Source organism: Phallusia mammillata, chromosome 2, assembly GCF_965637545.1.
Source record: "Phallusia mammillata chromosome 2, kaPhaMamm4.hap1.1, whole genome shotgun sequence".
Taxonomy (NCBI): Eukaryota; Metazoa; Chordata; class Ascidiacea; order Phlebobranchia; family Ascidiidae; genus Phallusia; species Phallusia mammillata.
This window is the reverse complement of record NC_137253.1, coordinates 10696964-10716452: the sequence shown is the minus strand read 5'-3', so window position 1 is coordinate 10716452 and position 19489 is coordinate 10696964. Positions and strand designations below refer to the sequence as shown.

The following is a 19489-nucleotide window of genomic DNA, read 5'->3' as shown; positions in this document are numbered from 1 at the left end:
CACAAGCGGTTCGCCTAATTAAGACGGTAGCGATTCGCATTAAACGGGCAACCTAATTTGGCGTCACTAGCTCACTCTGAAATGGCCAATCAGCGTTCGATATCAGACGATGGTGCAGCCAAATTCGCGAGTCAATTACTTTTGCTTGTTTTTCGCCGATCGACGTAGCTCTGGCACATTCCCTTGGGGCGCCACGCAAGCAGACGGCGTATGCAGCGGCTGTTTTGTGAATTTGGGTGGAACAAGTTACCGCTCGCATTTACTCGCCCGTGAAATGAGATGCGAACGGTTAATTGGCATGTCGTGTCACTGCCCAGAATAATTATTTGCTCTCGGGGGTCGAAACCCAAACCGTGATTGTAGACCGCGAAAATTGCACATTAAATACTATGCAGTAAACGTTGTAGTCACCATAATTTTTGGTCCAAAACTCCATTTTTTAATGCGCGCCTGTAAATCATTTAAGCATTTACAATGATTACTATGGGCGTTGTGCTTACTCTTCAAAATGTGCTAAGTATAACTCCCAAGCGTTGGCTGTTAAAGACCCAAAAGTTCGTGCCCTATCTCGGGTTTAAATGCTAGTCCGTTTGATCATATCCACCACTGGCGCGGCTAAGCGAGTGCGTGAGCTCACGGATGACGTCACCGCGAGGCGAACCGGCCTTTTTTCCTAGCCGGCTGTTCTCAATACATGGTCTGTACGGCCGGCACTCAGTGGTAGTCGCATCATAGCGTTTTTTTTTCTGCCGGCTACTGGGAGGTGACTGCAGACAGACAAACACTGCAGCAGTAGAGCAGAGCCGGCCCGTTGTGCGCGGAAACTAGCCGGCACGTCGGTGTGCTGGCTTTGTTTGTACGGTGGTGTGGGCAGTTAAAGGGTAGGTCCGGAAATGTTTAGGGTTTGTGGGTATAACGCCAGCATGCCAGCGCTTACAGGTTCTATTATAAATATTTTGCTTTGGCTTATATTGAGTTTATATATTTACTAAGGACAACATGTCAAGTGCAATAGTTCTTGTAGTGTCAGTGTAGATTCTGAACAATAGTTTTAAAGTAGTAAAGAAATATAAATAATCAATATGACTAAGTTTTATTTACCCAAAGTGCCAATTTGCCTGTGCTGCTATTGCAATATTGTGATACGGCCCTTACTTATAACATCGTGTATAGCAATTACGATTGTCAGCAAAGCTTTTTCGCGGGTCTTAGTTTGTTTGTGGGGCGTACGGTTGCGTAGAGATCGTGAATGGATTAGTTTCGGTTTGAAACTTTCAACAACGCATGGAATATAATGAGCAGCCTTTGTAGCGAACGCAGCAGTCGCGCCTGTGGCTGAGAAACGGTCGCTCTAGGCATTTTACTAATCACCTGTGTTCTCTTCTTATTGTCGCAGTGTATCCTTGTATCCAACTATTATCACTTGTATCAGTATTTAGCTGTATCTGTAATATACATGAACCATATAGCCGTGTAACCTGCATGCGAACAATACTCGATCTCTAACCCGACTGCCGTTGAAGATCATCAGTGTGGTTTGCTGTGTCACTAGCCAGTCCGTTTCAGTCGCTTGGTGTAAATTTTACCGAGCTAAGTGCCCGATCAAGCTCTTCACAGACTTAGACCTTTTCGCCACTCCCTTGTGTATATTACTTTGAAATTGATTTTTCGGCTGCTGCACCATGTACATCTGGGCAACTAACCCTGTACCATATTGGGTGAGTAGCGACTTAACCGCTTTCGATTTGGGAGCTGCGTTTTGTCTGTTGCCGTCTGCGGTCTGTTGGTCGGCGTAAACCTTGCACAGCCAGTTCTTAATCGGCCCGCGTTGAATGATGCGCTGTAGACTTGAGAGCATTACGCTGGGAATTCCAAAGCCGGCTAAAGCGTATGACGAAAAGCAGCAGCCTGTAATTACTCGACCTCGACAACTGTACATTACAAGGTGGTACATAAACCGATGCCACCTTTGCAGTGGTTGTGAACACCTTAATCAGATTTACCAAAGGTTACGTTTTAAGTTGGTTAACGAGCGAGTATTGTGCGGTGAAACGTGTTACTACTGTCCAAATCTGTTTAAAACCGTGTGCAAGTGCATAATATTAACTGTATGAGTATTTAATGTTGAGGTTTGTAAAGTATAGCGATTAGACATAGAAGCACCGTGGTAAAAGGCTTCAATAAGTGTTTATGCTTGCTGGTGGCCAGTCCCGACTTCGTGGTATGTTAATCGAGTCATAACGTCATGTTTAAACTCAACGGCAACCGCAGCGCAAATAGTCACAGCCCTGTGGGTCTTTCTGCCGCTTAAACAATCTAAATTAAGGAGAATTCAACTCCTCTATATGTTGCGACATTCATAAAGTCATTCTCCTATTCTTCACTTATGTTTGTTCAATGCGTGAGTGTCATGGAATGTAGCGCAATGAACTCTTTGCGGCGACCTTTGATCGTTGGTCGTTGGCCCAGTACGAGCTACAATAAAACCAATGTGACTGATCACCCAAACTGTTTGCATTAGCCATTCCAACGGCGTTCATGTCGAACATTTACCACGCGCTTGTGGTAGTAATTTAACAATTGTGATTCGGTAATGGAATGAATTTACGTTTTTTTGCGAAAATTTAGCTGTTTTCATGTTTTAAGTCAGTTAGAAGTGTTGACCAATAGAACCATTGGAGTAAACTGATACGGGTCAGCTGTCGGTACTTGGAACTGTGCAGTGTTCCGTTTTCTTATGCAAATAGTAATTTTACTGCATCAAAAATAAAGGGCAAACACTGGTAGTTTAAAATTTAAACCCTGCTGTCGATGGTGTTTCATTGTTTTTTTTTTAAAAAAATTTGCGTTTCTTCTTGCTTCTGTGACCCGCCTACATCGCGAAGAAACGGATTCTGACCGAATTTCCTCATTTATTTTGTTTCTGCAGCCCTACGCACACCCCGCAGCTCCGCCGGCCGGCCACCACACACGGACCATGCCACCCCCGAGTCCGTCCTCTGCCAGCAACACATCATCGTCCAATCAGTCAACCAGCACAGGCAGTCCGGCTAGCGGCTCTGGCAGCCCACACTACCTACCCGTTATGCCTCCTAACCAGCACATCGTACCTCAGGTATATATATACACACGTACACACTCCGTGTTTAAGCGCCAACCACTTTGCCCGACCTGCCCATTTAAGGCACGGAGCGAGGATTATTCGCACCGGCTGGGCATTACCGCATGCGCCTCCCACACATTTGGCGCGTGTTTAGAATTTCGTTAAAAAATGCCGTGTTTTTTTCGTGCAGGGAATGAAGCCGCTCCCAACGCCGCCGTCCAACGGCCATGTCCATAGCAACGGAAACAGCAACGAGCAGCTAAGCAAGACCAACTTGTACATTCGCGGTTTGTCCGCTAACACATGTGACGCCGATCTTCAGGAGTTGTGTAAACAGTAAGTTGAAATTGGAGCTAAAAATAACAGCATTGCATGTTTTAAGCCGCAAGACGAAATATTTTGTTTTGATTTCCGCCAATCATAGACTGTCACGTTGTCGTTAAATGAAGCGATTACCGACACTGATACCGCCGCTTCGATTTCTATCGCCGAGCTTGACATTTCGCTAAAGGCGCACTGCATAACTGCCCTTTGCCACGACAGGTTTATTACTAACGTTGTGCTAGTTAAACCGCTATGTAGTTCTACACAGAAGGGGTTTTGATTTGCTACAGTAGCGCAATGAATGAGGCCACATACCGTGAAGCAATAAAACACCAGTAAAGGTTTACACACAGCGCAGGCGGCATCAACGTCGCTTAACTTATATTCCCGGAAGGCGTGCATTGCCTCAGGGCGAGCCGAGCGTAGCATGTTTGGATTCAAATGCGCCGTTGCCCCGGTAACGTTGCGTCACGCATCCCGGCGTACATGTCAAGCTCATGACTCCACCGTGGTTACTACTCCACTTTGTTGATCAATATTTACCCACCATAGAGCGCCCGTATCAAGTTTCAACGCCGACGTAACCGCAGTCGCGTATAAAAGCATGCGGTTCGCATATAATCTCATGTGATCCCAGTTTGTTCTGAGAACTTCAAGCCGATAAAGCCTTTCAGCCGTTTGTTCCTTGGGCGCTATTCCATCGCTTGGCCGGCGATCCGTAAAATTGGGATTTGAAAGCTAGCCGGGATTCAAGGGAGATCGTCAGGGACACCAGCGGCCCGTTTTGCTACGTGCGATGCCGCCCCACGATTCGGGACTCAGTGCGGGCAACATAAACAGGAAACAGTCGAATTTTAGGCGAATTCCCGGACGTGACGTGCGATTCCGGAACCACGACCCATCGCCTCGTTTTCAGTGGGTAGTGTACAGTACTGATGAAACCCACAACAGTTAATTCCGCATGTATTGTGTTTATCTGGGCGAAATGAGCATTTACGTGCATACCTAAAACAGTTTCTGGTCTTTGGTGTAGAAATTGTTATAATTTTTACTCAGTATTTCAGATTTCATAATGTACCACATGTCAAATATTATCCATACAAGAGTGTTTTATAAACTGACCTCATCATTCTAAAGCGTACTTTAAACTTTAACACATAAGTACAAGCACGCAGTACGTGAAATTTTAGAAGTACTGCTTGTAGTAATTTCCTTATAGCCCCCCCTAAGCCACGTATATGTTAAACTACAATCAGGGGTTCTTAACTAGGGGTGCACGCACCCCCAAGGCGTACGAGAACTGTTCCTAAGGGGTACGGGGATGCTGAATCATTAAAGTTGGTTACGTCTATTCTATATGAATACAAAAACCTAGGGAGTGCGAAAATTGGGGGTACTTTAAAAGGGGTGCAGCAAGGAAAAAGGTTAAGAACCACTGAACTACAGGCATGTAGCGACTAGCGAAGGCTTGTTTCTATGTAATTGATAGTTGGTCAGTGATATAAAACTGTCAGTGGTTTAAATGAGTTGATGTTCTCGATGCTGTCATAAATCCTTCAGCTCACGCAGCAGTGAACGGTATACAACACGCACTGGGGCGCTGTTTAATTTTGGACTTATTGCTGACGACTTTAATCGCTTTGTACTCGACTCGCCCACAAAGCCTTATAATCGCCACAGCCTTGAGACGTGTGCATGACGTGGGTTGCGCCTAAATTTAGAAGCCCCAAAGCTTGAAGCATGGCAAGGTATAAGCCTGTTGTGAAATTGTGTTGAAGCAGCGCGTGGCAAGAAACAGATACTTGTTCTTTAGCTGGCCAGGGCGTGGTGACATAGAATCGTGGCCTCCGTACATTCACACCACCTGTAAAAACGCCTAACCCCTAATAACACGGTACTGTATGATCAGATTTGACCGCCCCACTGGCTGTGCTGAAAGGAACCATTGTAGGCGCGGTGCGATGCCGGTATTATCTCGGCATTCCATTCAACGTCACACAGCGCAGTGAAGCGTTGAGCCACGTCACGGGTGCCTGACTATCCTTGCGTCATCGGTTGTGTTGAGTTAAAGCGCCGAGTACTAAATTTAGTTCAAGGCTTTTCTCCAGTCTCCAATCAGTTGAAACACACTCGCTGTGACCGCAGGTTGATTGTACTTCGTTCCAGGGCGTTGATTTACTCGCCACTGTTAAAGGCCGTTTTAAAATTAGCCCTCGCGGATCACGGGACCTGTATGTATCAGCATTCGATTCACATGACCACAATTTCGTTAATGTCGCGAAAAGCAACCTTCGCCTTGGCCCTCGCAAGGTTTCGAGTTTCAATACACATGAAGAATGCGGTCGAAACTTAACACAGTCGAGCAGTACATTCCGTCAGGGAACATACAACCCGAGCTATTTTGCGCCCGGTACTTGTTTCTTGTGTCACAGCCCTGATAGTCGTGGGCGGACTTTTTTGTGAAGCTTTAAGCCGGCCATGGTTTTTGTTTACATACACCGGGACTATGACAGCGCGTCATATCCCTTGCTCAGAGCTCTTGTCCCTTTAAGCCGGCTAGCCCGGATCTGTGCTGATGAACCGGCAATACTGTACACGAAACTTAAGACTGTGATTTACATACTTGTGTGAGACGCACGGGCTTTAAAATACTTGTCTTAAGGTTGTTGTTTTTTGACGAAATAAGAACCCTTTTTTACAAACGAAAATGGATGCTGCATAAAACTAAAAGGCCAAAGATTTGTTTACAGTTGTCCAAGTTTACATTTGTAGTGTAGTGTTTTAAAAATACCACTTGCTGCAACTCAAATTTATTCAGCCCCGAAAAGGTGAAAAAAGTTAATACTGGCACAACAAATATTATCGATAATAACCATAAGGTCTAGTGTGTTGGAAACAGTTCAAAAATCATTAACACAATGCATTGTGGTTTATGTAGTCGTGTGTGGGTTAACTACCATATTGGTGGTCTTTTGACAGCAGTTGATTTTGAGGCCATCAATTATTTATGCGTCTGTATTAACTTGCGACTGTCAGTCGTAACTCCTCCCCGTCCCGAAACGGCAATCCACGCAATGCACGCTTTTGTTTGTGCGTCACCCGTCTTTGTGGCTAATTAGTATATACCCGAATTCGTAACTAACCTTCGCCGTGTGTTTGTGTTTGCAGTTACGGCAAGATTGTCTCCACTAAAGCCATCATCGACCCTGCGACCAATCTATGCAAAGGTATGAGCATATACTTAAACCCTAGAAGCAAATTTCTTCCGTTTGGCTTGCATTATACAAAAGCATAGCCTAGTATGTGCATATTCTGCCTTAACAAGTGCAATATTAAAGGGAAGGACTTTTAACAAGCGCAATTTTGACTGACCGTCTTTAGTGTGCATTGACTGTGTCTGTGCAAACAAGGGAGCTTTTCACGTTAGGAGTTGTGTTACGCAGCTCTGTCTTACAAAATCATACGTTCGCAAGGCTAGCCTTTTGATGTAAAGTAGCATTTCAAACCAGGCACCATGTACAATAAAAACTTTAGTCATTGGGTCCAACCTATGGGACATTTTATGCCAAGTTTTAACTGATAAATGTATATTTTATGCCAAGTTTTTAAAGTGTATCACTGATGATGGTATCAGCATTTGCCGAAAACGTTTGAATAATAATGCATGCCGCTTTTTACGTTTATTTAGGCCATTATATTGGTCATTAAACTTATGAACAGATCCGTATGTAGTGTTCCAAAGGTTTTTAAACTAAAAAATGCCACAGTTTATTGTCGTTGAAATTTGAATCACCAACCCTCCCCAGTGTTACTGACAGTTGGAATTTTATTAGATAACTTACAGCACAAGAGAGACTTGGCTATTGATTATCATATTAACCGGGGGTCGCTAGGCGCTTGTAGTCTAAATGTCATCTCATATTACACAAAATATCCCCTTCTCGAAATACAAATTACGCATCCTTGTGTATAACCATCATGTGCCCTTCGTTGTGTAAGTCTTCATTTTCGTTGGTAGCGACGCGTTGGCCTACACGCCTTAGCTGACTTCTGTCAACTGACATCGATATTAATGCACTTGTTATTTGCACAGGATATGGCTTTGTTGACTTTGATCGTTTTGATTCGGCTCACTTCGCCGTGCAACAGCTCAAGAACAAGGGCATTCAAGCACAAATGGCAAAGGTATGCTGGTTTTGAATGTACAAGGGTCCTATTGTTTTTTCCCTTGAACTGCTTGTAGCGAAGTAAATGGACTTGTTATACTTTGTCCGAAATTTGCTGCTCGTTTTAAGCATTAAAAACAGGCGGAATTTTTGAATTAGCGTGCTGAAACAATTAGGCCATGCAGTACATCCGTAGGTCAGCGCCTCTCATACACTAACTTTGGAAAAACCCTCGTTCCGAAAGTTCGCGTTGGAAAATAACCCGAATATTACATTGATGCTAAAACACTGGTTTTTGAAACGTTGTGAAACACTGTCAATGTAAATGTATAGCATTAAAAAAATGGTTTGTCTGGCGTTTAAGCATTTAAAGGTTACGTCCATAGGAAGGTATAGGAAATTATGCTTAAGTAAGCTATGAGCTTCATGATGGAAACATGGCTACATGTTACTGGTAAACCTGATTGCCCAGTAACATTAGTTGATTTCCTATGTTTTGTCCCGACAAGCATAACGCTCATAATAAGCCTGCGTTTTCGACGAGTTTTCGTTTGGCTTCTGCTTGTGTTTTGTTTAGCCAGCTGTTTTCGTTTTACTCGTTAAGAATCTCGCTAGCTGTTGAAACGAGCACGTCGTCCATTTCCTGAGTCAATCGCGGTAGCTCGGAGAAGCTTTGTTATTTCGTTGTGGTTTGTTTTTGTACGGTCTCCCATGCGCTAAAACAGCGATGAAAGAAGCAAGCAGAGGTGCTATCACCACTTTACCGGTTATAACTAGTAGTTTAACCCACACAGACCGCTTGTTAACGCTGCTTGCTAGTTTCCGCGTCAAAATTGACTCCAGTTTGGTTAGGCATATTGGGAGTCCCGTTTATAGCAAACGAAAGTGTTCGGTTGCTATTTTAGGCGAGGTTAATGGTTGCACGGAACCTTTGGATGGCAATTTTGTCTGTAACGAACATTTGGGCATTTTGACGTAGATGTAGACTTCCATTTCCAACGAAAACTGTGCCATAAAACTCTTTTTCGCTGATCTTTGTTTGTTTGAAGTAAATTTGTTTGCATCTTTAACTTGCCATAAACGACAAATCATGTATTTATTGAAAACAAAGTAATACATAGAGGCCGAACCCATAAAAGACCCGCATTTTACAAAGAACCAGCATTTTACAAAATCCCGAATTAGACCCAAAAGCTGGTACAATTTCGGCACAAATCATGCAAAGTATAAAGTCAGGCCCGTTTTATTTACTTAAGCCCGAACCCGGTCAAACTTACATCTCGACATAAGCTTAATACTCATAAAAACTATGTTAGCCTATCCCCTTGTCAACACAGTAGCTTAGAACATGTTACCATGTGTATGCAGCAACAAGAGCAAGACCCAACCAACTTGTACATATCGAATCTGCCAAAGAATATCAACGAGCATGAGTTGGAAACGATGTTGTCGCCCTACGGACAAGTGATATCAACCAGGATTTTGCGAGACCATGCTGGAATAAGCAAAGGCGTTGGCTTTGCGAGGTAAAACCATTACTTTTTTTTTTCGATTTGAATAGCTCGTTTGAATGTTATTTTTTTGTTTCTCTGCTGTGGTATTTTATGTGTACGTTAAAGAGTTTCGTTTCGCTAGGTGCTTTTAATGTAAACCACTTTAGTTGTCAGTTTATACACATAACGAAACAAAGCCCTTTAAAAAACATTTTTAGAATCGCAACAAAAAACTGTGTTATTTTGTAGAAACTGGCATAATATTTTAAATTTGTATGTATTGTCTTTCCCAGACGGTAAAACATAGCATACCAAATAGTACAAATAATTCACAAGATGTTGTAAAAACACTGGTTATTCTAATGGGAAAGAATAATCATTTGAAACGTGTATTTTGCTTTTAACGTTTGCTGGTAAAACCTCAAACCCCCTTTAAACAGGTTTTTTAATATATCACCTGTTAGTGGTAAAGTTTCTGATTTACGAAGCACTGGTGCAAATATAGCAAGGATCGAATAACAGAGCGCCTGTCTCGTAACTTACGTGCACACGCTGCTATAAATATCCCGAAAAAGCAAGTTTGACGTATAGAAAATCGAAATTCCTACCCACACAACAACGTTTTATTAAGGTTGACCGGCGAACCTTGAAGAGCTTTTAAGTTGATGAATACTAGCAACTCAAAAATTTCGGTGAAAACAGCTTCGTCATTTCGTTCAATAAATCACAAATGCTTTCAAGCTGCTATGAAGTTAATAAACTCCATGTACGGTGAAATTTTGTGAGCCCCTTGATGACCTCATCCTTTTATCGACGTTTACAAAAAATGCGCAACTGTAATAAACCGGTTTTACTGTAAAATTTTCATATTACCCAAAGGGAAGCCATTTTTCCAGCAAAACTTAGCAATTGACGATGTGTTTTTTTCACGGAGGTATTTTTTTAACAGAATGGAATCAAAAGAAAAATGCGAACAAATTATCGCAAAGTTTAATGGAAAGTACCTGCACTCGGTATCCGGCGGAAGTAAGTAGTTACTTTTCTAGTCGTTCACTTTAGCAACGTGATCTAACACCAGGCCTTAAGACTGATTAGGGAGAATTTCCTTTTCCCCAAATACCTTGAACAGTCAACATAAAAATCAGGGGATTTTTTAGGGGTCACAGTCCTAGAGGATCTTTGCTCCAAGCACCAGATTTATTCGGCTACACGAAAACGAATTGAAGTAGAGCTTGCTGAAATAGCTTTAATAACAATAGTTTGGTCGTAACGCTTGTTTTTTGTCATTCGATTTCCTAATATGAGTTTAGTGTTAGGGTTTTGGTAAGCTATTTATTAGGGTTGTTAGGGTCCCAGCGGTATATAACTCAGTATCATAGACTATGTTAAATGGGTGATGTTTTATATAAATGCCAACATATTTGCGTGGGCGGCGTTGCTGGTATAACATAGGTACAAAGCAAAAGGTGCAAGCTTGGAAGAAGCGTTGTAGGGTTTCTTGGGCATACATGACTTATAAAAGCAACAGGACCATATTTTAACACAGCAAGAGACTACGTGTTCATGCGTGACGAGTAACATCCGGTACAACCTTAGCACAACAGATAAATGGTGCTATCAGGAATTGACAGTTCCCCCGTATAAACATAACTGGGAAATAGTCACCTACACATCCTGATGGAGTAATGGCATTTGTATTTCTGCGAAACAGAAATTGTAGTGGCATTTTCCCCATTTAGGTATATTAATTTTTTTTACGCAAATTAATTCTTGGTTGTACATACTAGGCTTTAAAAAGATGAACTTTTTAAATTTAAACAATTGTAAACCCCTTTACACATAAAAAACATATTTTTTGCATGAATAAGGCCATACAGTGTCCGTACCCGAGCTGTATATTAGGTATTACAGTAAACTTTCTCTTTTCTATGGTCTCATATGATAAGCTGTCACTTATGTTTGCCTTTTCGCCTTTTCAAGACAGACACGCCCAAATCCGGACAAATATCTCCCACTCTCCTATGTTTGTTTGAATTGATAACACACAGTATCCATCCTATTCCATATACCTTTCCGCCCTCGACGGTACACAAACCTCGCTTTATCGCATGCTTATACACAGTCTTTGAAGGAGATATTTTTGACGCTGGTTAGAATGGGGGCAATTTTAAAAGCGTTGTTTTTTTGCGATAACGTTTCCTACATGATTGTAAGAACAAAAAAATTTTTGGCAAAAAATCTTTTTTACTATTTAAAAAAAAACAAAAAACGATTGAATGAATCAGTAAAACTTGAAATGTTATTAGTTTTAAAAATATGTAAGTGTGTTAATGCCAGCTCCAAAATTTTGCAAACCCCTTAACATTAGCTTTATTTCTGTTTAAAGCGATTTTGTTTTTGATTTTTTTCTGATTTTGTTTTACCTACTTTTAGTGCATACCATTTAGTAGATACTTTGGAAAATGGGTTTAGTTGAGAATGGATTTTTTATTTACTTTCCAAACGGGGTGTTTGGCTGCGACGCTATATTCTTTTCAGTTACTTGGCACGTTGTGAGCAAGTGTGTAGGGATATTGTGTTTAGCTTTAAATATTCATGCAGTGTTTTGTCGGCAAGCCAGACAACAGCTGGTCTTCTAACTAGTTACACCTACATCCATACGACTTATACCGCTGTTTTTGTTGTTGCCAACATATAGAGTTAGCCAACAACTCCTGTGTGTTCGCAAAAAATCTCAAATAATTAGCAATACGCGAACCTTGTAGCAACTCCTTCACAATTTGAATATAAGGGTCCATGATTAAATGAACACTTATCTGTGTGGTGTAATAAGGTGTAAATCATATTATATTATAAGCCTTTCTCTAGTGCCAGGAAAGGTTAATTATCGATCCTAAATTACATCTATGACGGGGCCATTTAAGGCATGTTGAGGAATTTGAATGCCAAAATTAGTGTTTTCATTTGATTTTCGACTACAGGTCAACCCACGGAACCTTTGCTGTGTAAATTTGCCGACGGCGGACCGAAGAAGAACAAACAGCACCAGAAGTTCCTGGGAGGCGGCCGAACATGGAGAGACGGAGATATGCAATACACATACGACCTCCCTCCCATGCACAACGGGTAAGCCACCTAAACATAGCTCCCAAAATCGTTCACAGATTCAAATCAGAGTTTAAAACGTTCGATAATGATTTTTTTGTCACGTGACGCCATACTTGACCGACGATAAGTACATGACGTCATTTTTTGGCCATGACGTTATAAAAATCAATGCTATATGACGCAAGGGCAAAAAACTGTTTTAAAACTTATATCATTTGAATTGAAACACAATCTACAAGGATTATTACCTTTGCCAAATACTTTACCGTATTTTGGACTAGTTGTTTTTGAACCACAAACCTTCAAACTATCGCAGGAGAGACGAGTTTATGAAACGTGCCGCAATTGAGACAGTTCTGTGAACTATAGCGTGAATAATTCATGTCACAACACGCAAGTCTTCCTCGAAACTCACAGACCTTGCAACAGCGCATCGCCCAACTTACCTTCTGTTTTTTCTTTGCAGTATTCCACCCAACCGCTTGATGGTCCAACCTCTGCCCAACCCACCTTACCAGGTATAAAAGATTAGACTTATGTATGCTTTTTGCGACTTGTTAAGGTTTAACTGTAATTTGCCTTGTGTATTAACCAGCTCTGGTGATGCCTAGAGCTGTGTGTTTACTATCCTATGGTTTAAAGTTAGACAAAAGCTTTATATTGGGTCCCGCAGCAGTTCTCAAAAATCTTGCAAAAAAATGATGGGGTTAAATAAATTTTGAATTGCTTAGATTTTAAGCGGATTTGGTTTTCATAAAGAATAAGAACTCTGGCTTGAAGTCTAGTAACTGGCAACATTCTATTATGATGCGGTTTACTGTCGTACCTGACTTACAGCATCGGCTTGAAATAAATGTGCTTGTTTTTTAGATGCCTGGAGCTCCAATGTGGGTCCAACCCCAGTCATACGTTGTCCAACCTCCCATGACCCCGGTAAGCGATTGTGTTTATGTTGGTCTGGCCAATCTTTGCAAAACAAAAACACTTGCTCAAGTATGAATGTGTAGACTTTCTCATTTGGCTAGACCAGTAGTTCTCAAACTGTGCGTCGTTTCAATTTTCCAAGGGCGTCGCAGAATATTTCCGTTTCGTGGCTTTTTGTTGTTGTATCAATAAACCCAACTTTAATAATAAGTTTCCTCATTAACTTTTATTTGCTGGTGCGTCGCAAGTCCAGAAAACTTTTCCAGAGGCGTCGCAACAAACAAAAGTTTGAGAACCACTGGGCTAGACCATCGCCGGCTCTTTGTAAAACAAAAACACTTGCTCAAATATAAATGTATAGACTTTCTCATTTGGCTAGACCAAATTATATCGACCCTTTGTCTCATTGGTAAGGAGTCTGCTGCTCTTTTGTTTTAAAAGATCAACTCTTCTCAGGGGACTCTACAGATCAAACCGTTTCCGGCTTTGTTGACCTAACGAAACATGTATTTAATATCCAGCTTGTTTTTTTGTTTAGGGCGGAGTGATTCCAGCCGTAGACCCAGCCAACATGCATTCCATGCACCCGGGTGTAATCCCGCAGTTAAACCAGATCACCGCGCAAATGAACCAACTGCAACTCACACCACACCCAGCTCACTCTGCTCCGGTAAATATGTCGTCCTCCTTCGACAGTGGATGTGGAAGTTTACCACAGACTCCCAGAGCACAGTCAGATCTTAGCAACGGGGCAAATGAGGTCATATCGACAGCGAGAGACATCCAGCAGATCAACAACTCGCCAGCCTTGCACGAAGTCATTGATAATTCGCAATGTGTTGTTGTTGACAGTTACCCAGGGTCTATGGTGCCTTTACCAGCGTTGAGTCAGCCAGGCAGTGCACCGGTTTTCGGATATAGTTTATGCAATGATGCGAGCTGCTTTGAGTCGGCAGGCCTGGTAGCAAACAACAGTAGTGTCCTACCAGTCAGCCCCTTTGAAGAAAATACATATGCATCGTCTTCAGTTATATTGCCAGGAGCTAGTCCTGTATGCAATGCTGGGTGCTATTCGGTTTTACCTGTGCCTTGCAGTTGCAGTGGTAGCATGGTAATGAACAGCTCCAACACCTTTGCGTGCACCTTTTAGAATCACACTTCAGAAAGTGGTACTTTTGCCAAATGGCCAACTTTAGTTGATTTTGTTGTTTTGATTTTTAGTTTAGTGTTGTTTGCAATGAAATTTTAGTGACACACCAATGAAATGAGTTTTCATTACTTTTGTTTTTTTAACCAGACTTGCGTTTATCTTTTTATGTTTAGTTTTGTTTGATTTTGTTTCAGTAATACATTGTTCTGATTTGAGATAGTTTTGTCAAAAGTGGTTTATGAAAGTTGATTTGTAATGGCAACTGGCAAGAATGGACAAAGGACAGTTTGAGATAGGCTTAGAAACTTTAACAGGTAAATAGTCAGTTTTCAGTTTTTGTATCATTTTGCAAAGCATCCCTTCATGGTTTCCAGTAAACAAGTTTGTATTTGAATAATAACCTACGTTGTTCTAATCAGAGAAAGATTTTTCCTTTGTTGTTTTAAGCAGTGGATTTATGAAGGCAACTTGCTAGAAGGATAAACAAAGTATACAAAAGTTTGAGACAAATTCGGCTGCTACAAGAGATAAGCAGTTTTTATTGTTGCAGTGCAGGATTATTAGTGTGTAAGAATCTAGCATGGTGTTGAATGCAAAACGTTTTTATTTCGCTTTACATGAGAACTAAACGATATGTGCGAAGATTTTTAGACTTGTTTAAAAACTTCAAGCTGTGTAAAATCATAGTAAAAATACCCTACTAATCAAATCGGGCCTTAGGGTATAAATATTGCCATTTCACCACATAATATTGTCCTGTTTATTTCAGTACGTTCCAAGCACCGGCGGACCGCCATTGATACCTCAGTACTCGACCGCTCACACCGTTCCTATACCGGTAAGCAGAAACTCAGAAACCAATTTTCGCCAGTAGCAATGTGTGCCATTTCGTTTCCTCGCACAGGAAACAATTATCCAAGCTATCGGCGGCCAAATCGGTCTTTGCGGCTTGCCCGCCATTGTGCACGCTAAATTGCCTTTTGCGCTAGTTTGTTGTAGTCTACTAGCAGTATTTTAGGATTTTTAACATTCTTTGAATTGTTGTTTTGTAGCAAGTGCCTGACGTTCAAGCCAGCAACGAACAAAGTCCTGACAGTGTTACTCCCGCCAACGATGAAGCAATTGTCGAGCAGTAGCAGCCATGCCCACATGCTGGTATGTTTTTATGTGAAGCACAAACTTAGTTTGGCTAAAATATTCTTGTACCAAGTCCACATGTGAAAAAAAGTAAATTCCACAAAAGTGTAGATACATGTGTAGGCTACGATTTAGATTAACGTTCTGTTTTCGTTATGGTTGGTTAAACCTTGGAGAAATTTGGTGTTCAGCAGTAATTTCTAGCTAGTGTACTTTTTAGAGCTATACATAAACATTATCATTTTAGGGTTACACACTTAAATGTGATATGCTGATTATATAGCAGTGCCGACCCATAATGCTATCTTTACTTTGCCTAACATGCAACTTGAATGTTTGCAGATGGACATGGAAGACTTCTGACGATTGTTGATAAAACGACGGGCGCGCTTGCCGAAAGGAATTGAGCTACGGCGACGGGTCCGTTGCCATGTCAACGCGCTTGAAATTCGTTTGATTCCGTCACTGCTTGTTTGGCTTGTTCTACGCACACACAACAAAAAAACATAGAAAGAAAAGAGTGGCTGACCATTCAAGTGATTTTTGTGTTTGCATCATGACGTGTTGTTATTTTTGGTTCTTTGCTCTTGATTTTTTTCACGATTGCGCCTGTGATCTCTATGTGTGCCGTTCAGGACAATGCTCCGTGCGCGGCTTCTTCAAAACTCAACCGACTTCGAAGCCCGGTCGTATACGCGAGGCAAAAGCATGTGCAATGTCTCATTGTCTGTCCGTAGATATCTCCATGCGAAAATCTAACTATGTTTCCGTCACTCTACTCACTGTGCAGTACCGACCCAAAACGCAAATTTCTAACACCAAGGCACACAGAATCAACATAAACAAAGCAACTCGATGCAGGTTCTTGCCTAGGCCGAAATACAAGGGCGCTTACTTGTACAAGCTCAATGGTTTAATGTTACACCTATCAACCTTTCTACAACGCCTCAAATTAACCGTGACTTTTGCAGTAATTCCAAAGCTTTACACGCTATTGCTGCTTAATTTAGACATACAATTCGTTTAAAAAACACTTTTATAGATACAGATCCATTTGCGCAATGTTGTTTTACTTTTTGATTTGGCAATTCGGGCCAATTTTATCAAGTTACGCACACTTTGTGGTGATATATTTTTGATCCCTTTGTAATATACCATGTTGTTCATCAAAGAAAAGATTTTATTTTGTTACCAGAGCGCTATTTATGTAAACTGTGCATTGGGACACTGCTTTTACTTGGCGACACCCGATGGAAACTGTTCGTAGATGCGTCTTCCATCGAAAATTGGTTTACAGAGTTCTATTCGTGAAGAAAACGTTTCTTCGCGTTTTTGTAAATAACTAGAAACAAATCGCTCTACCGTGCTTACCAATTTTTGCGCTCTTTTGCTTTACGAGTTTAATGCTCGTTGTCGCTTTATGATTTCTATCTCGGGAAAAAAAGTGGTCGTTTCTGTTTTGCTTCCTTGTTGTTTTTGCGTTTGAAAATCCCTCGTGTTCTTGTGCAGTGCGTTTCGCATTTGAAGTATGCGTTCGCTTGTGTTGGATGTTGTCCCGTTATGAACGTTGTGTTGTGTACCGAGTGTAAAATCTGTCGTCACTTTTCCGCACTCCCCTTTTTTCTCTTCTTGTCACGAAGCAATTTTCTCACGCACCATTGCACACCATCATCTCCCAGTATTGCCCAAAAGGCGAACGCCAAAGCACAGAATATAGAAAGACAAATTTTTATCGTGTTCCGTCGCACCCCCCTTTTGAGTGCCTTCCTGGATTTTATCGTCTCCAAGAAATATTTTATGTGTGATTATGTTTTCTCTATGTGAGTTTACAGGCTGCTGCTGCGGTCGCATTTTTGCGGCGACTCTTGTGCGCCAGCTTGGGAGCCTGACGCACTTTTTATGTTTTGTTTTTGCCGTCCCCCTTTTTCGTCGGTTTAAGCCCCCAATGACCGCGCGATGCACCTTAAAAATAGCTTATGGCACGCCGCATGCAAACATTGTACACGGAATACTTGTCGTACAACCTTGGACTGAGCCTTGGCTATGGAATTTTCAGTTGAAACTCAAATAAGCAAAACGCAATAATTCACTCTCACTGTTTTGTTGACCCCCAATAACCCTTGTACATATTCGTCATTCGAGGTGTCGTCGGTCATGGTCATTTGTCTTCACTGTTGGACTATGCATGCCAATTTCCACTAAATCCACCTTTGCAATTCGACCGTTTAAAAACCTTCAGAATTATGTCCACATATTACTGAAATATTCTGCGCAAATCTTTTCCGGTGCAAGTCTATTTTGTGCATCCGCCACTTTTGATGGTGAACCCCAAATGGTTTGGTGCCTGCCTTCGTTGTAGCGCCTGTTATTTTGCCAAGCGACGAAACTTTCAAATTCAGTGACTTGCGAAAGCCATTTGGAACATTTTTTTCTTTCCGACTGTAAATAAAAGAGAGACGCTTCCCCTAATTGTGAGTGTTGGCAAGTGAGGGCATATTTTTTAGATTTATCAAAAGTCAGATATTGCAGAGTGGTTTAAAATATTAAACTAGTGTGGTAAATATTAAAGGCAAATTATCTCTATAGGGGAAGCCTCAAATTGACTTTATTGTAAGCAAACATATTTACAAAAAATGGTTTTGAATCAACGAAAACAGTTTCGTATGTTTTGCCAATAGGTTGCAGGTTTGCCATTTCTGCTTTAAATTTGAGTGCTCTATTACAGTGGTCGGCAACCGCCGGTCCGCGGCCCTGTACCGGTCCGCGAGGAGTTCGTTACCGGGCCGTATAGGTTTTCAGGTTAAATGCTATTAAACATTTTGCCCATGTATCCCGGGGATGATAAACTAATTTAGGCGTTTTTATGCTAAATATATGTAGTTTTTTGAAGACCGGTCCGCGATAAAATTTTAGTTTCAAAAACGGTCCGCAGTGCAAAAAAGGTTGCCGACCCCTGCTCTATTAGACTTCATGCATTATCTGAAGCTCGTGTAATTTTAGAATTTTGTCTTGTTGGTGCAAAAGGTTTATATCTTTAGAACAGTGATTCTTAAACTTTTTAACTATGCGGCACATTAAAAAACTGAAATTTCCTTCTGCGGCACAGTTCGTAGGTAAACATAACAAAATTTGTTTAAAGGAATGTTCATTTTCAACTTTGTTTTGGTGGAAAGGATGCGCATTTCCCGTAACAAAAATATGAGCTTGAAAACATTGTCATGCACATCAGCTTTTTGGCACAAAGTCCTAAAACACCGGGAAACATTTGCACTTTAAATATGAATCATTTCGCGGCACACTTTGAAATCTCTAAGTTTGATTTTAATTCATCTGCGAGTGCCACATAAAATAAAATATCAAAACAATAAATGTTAGGTAAACGAATACAATTAAGTTACTTTATAAGTCGTTAAAAATAATTTGATGATTTCGTAAAAAATAAAAAGATACTATTTTTTATGATCACGTTTTATTTGTTTTATTGGTTGTTAACTGTTTTTTTAAACACGGCCCAGGATTTAATAAACCAAAATATTTTTGGTTTTCGAACTCAACCACCACAATTATGCAAACATTCTTTCCCGCGCCACAATTTCACACGTTTGAGCATTTGCAGCCAATCAGAGGCGTTTGAACAAAAAGCGTGCTAAAGTCAATCGTGGCCAAGTCATTTGGTCGGTTGAGTTGTTGGGAAACGATGCAAAAACTATTGCTGAAACAAGGTAAATACAAATTTGTGTTTTTGCAAGCTAATTACATGTTGCTGATTTCCTCAGTGTCTGTAGTTAATTGAATTTTAACGCTTTACTTTAATTTTGTTTGAATTAAACAGGTTTAACCAAATCCCTGTGCGATAAACTTAAATAACCGTGGTAACATAGAATAAACTTTGTTACAGTTGGCATTTAAATTCACAAACTTGTGGCATTTATGTTATTATCACCTCACAACTATAATATAAAATATGTAAGTTACATAAAATGCTTTAACTGCTTAAAAAAAACGGCAAAGACAATGCAATAAACACACGGCCGTGTGACGTCACAAACATTCGGCAATTCGTTCAATTACAACTGATCGGATA

General features: G+C 41.0%; 1 protein-coding gene across 2 annotated transcripts; it reads left to right on the top strand.

Annotated features, from left to right (window-relative positions):
• The first annotated feature begins 1364 nt into the window (after nt 1-1364).
• Nucleotides 1365-17874, top strand: LOC145215535 (RNA-binding motif, single-stranded-interacting protein 1-like). 2 transcript variants are annotated; one of them, XM_080084238.1, is made up of 13 exons: nt 2930-3115; nt 3294-3439; nt 6596-6654; nt 7521-7612; nt 8962-9119; nt 10036-10112; nt 12068-12212; nt 12661-12712; nt 13065-13127; nt 13657-13788; nt 15038-15106; nt 15321-15423; nt 15748-17874. In XM_080084238.1, exons 1-12 carry the CDS (start codon nt 2978-2980, stop codon nt 15402-15404), a joined length of 1215 nt encoding a protein of 404 aa, XP_079940364.1. In that variant the 5' UTR covers nt 2930-2977; the 3' UTR covers nt 15405-15423; nt 15748-17874. The 2 variants fall into 2 exon arrangements, with proteins under 2 accessions (XP_079940363.1, XP_079940364.1); XM_080084237.1 differs by lacking the exons at nt 15038-15106; nt 15321-15423; nt 15748-17874 and adding an exon at nt 1365-1718 and having other exon boundaries at nt 13657-14303.
• Nucleotides 17875-19489: the final 1615 nt, after the last annotated feature.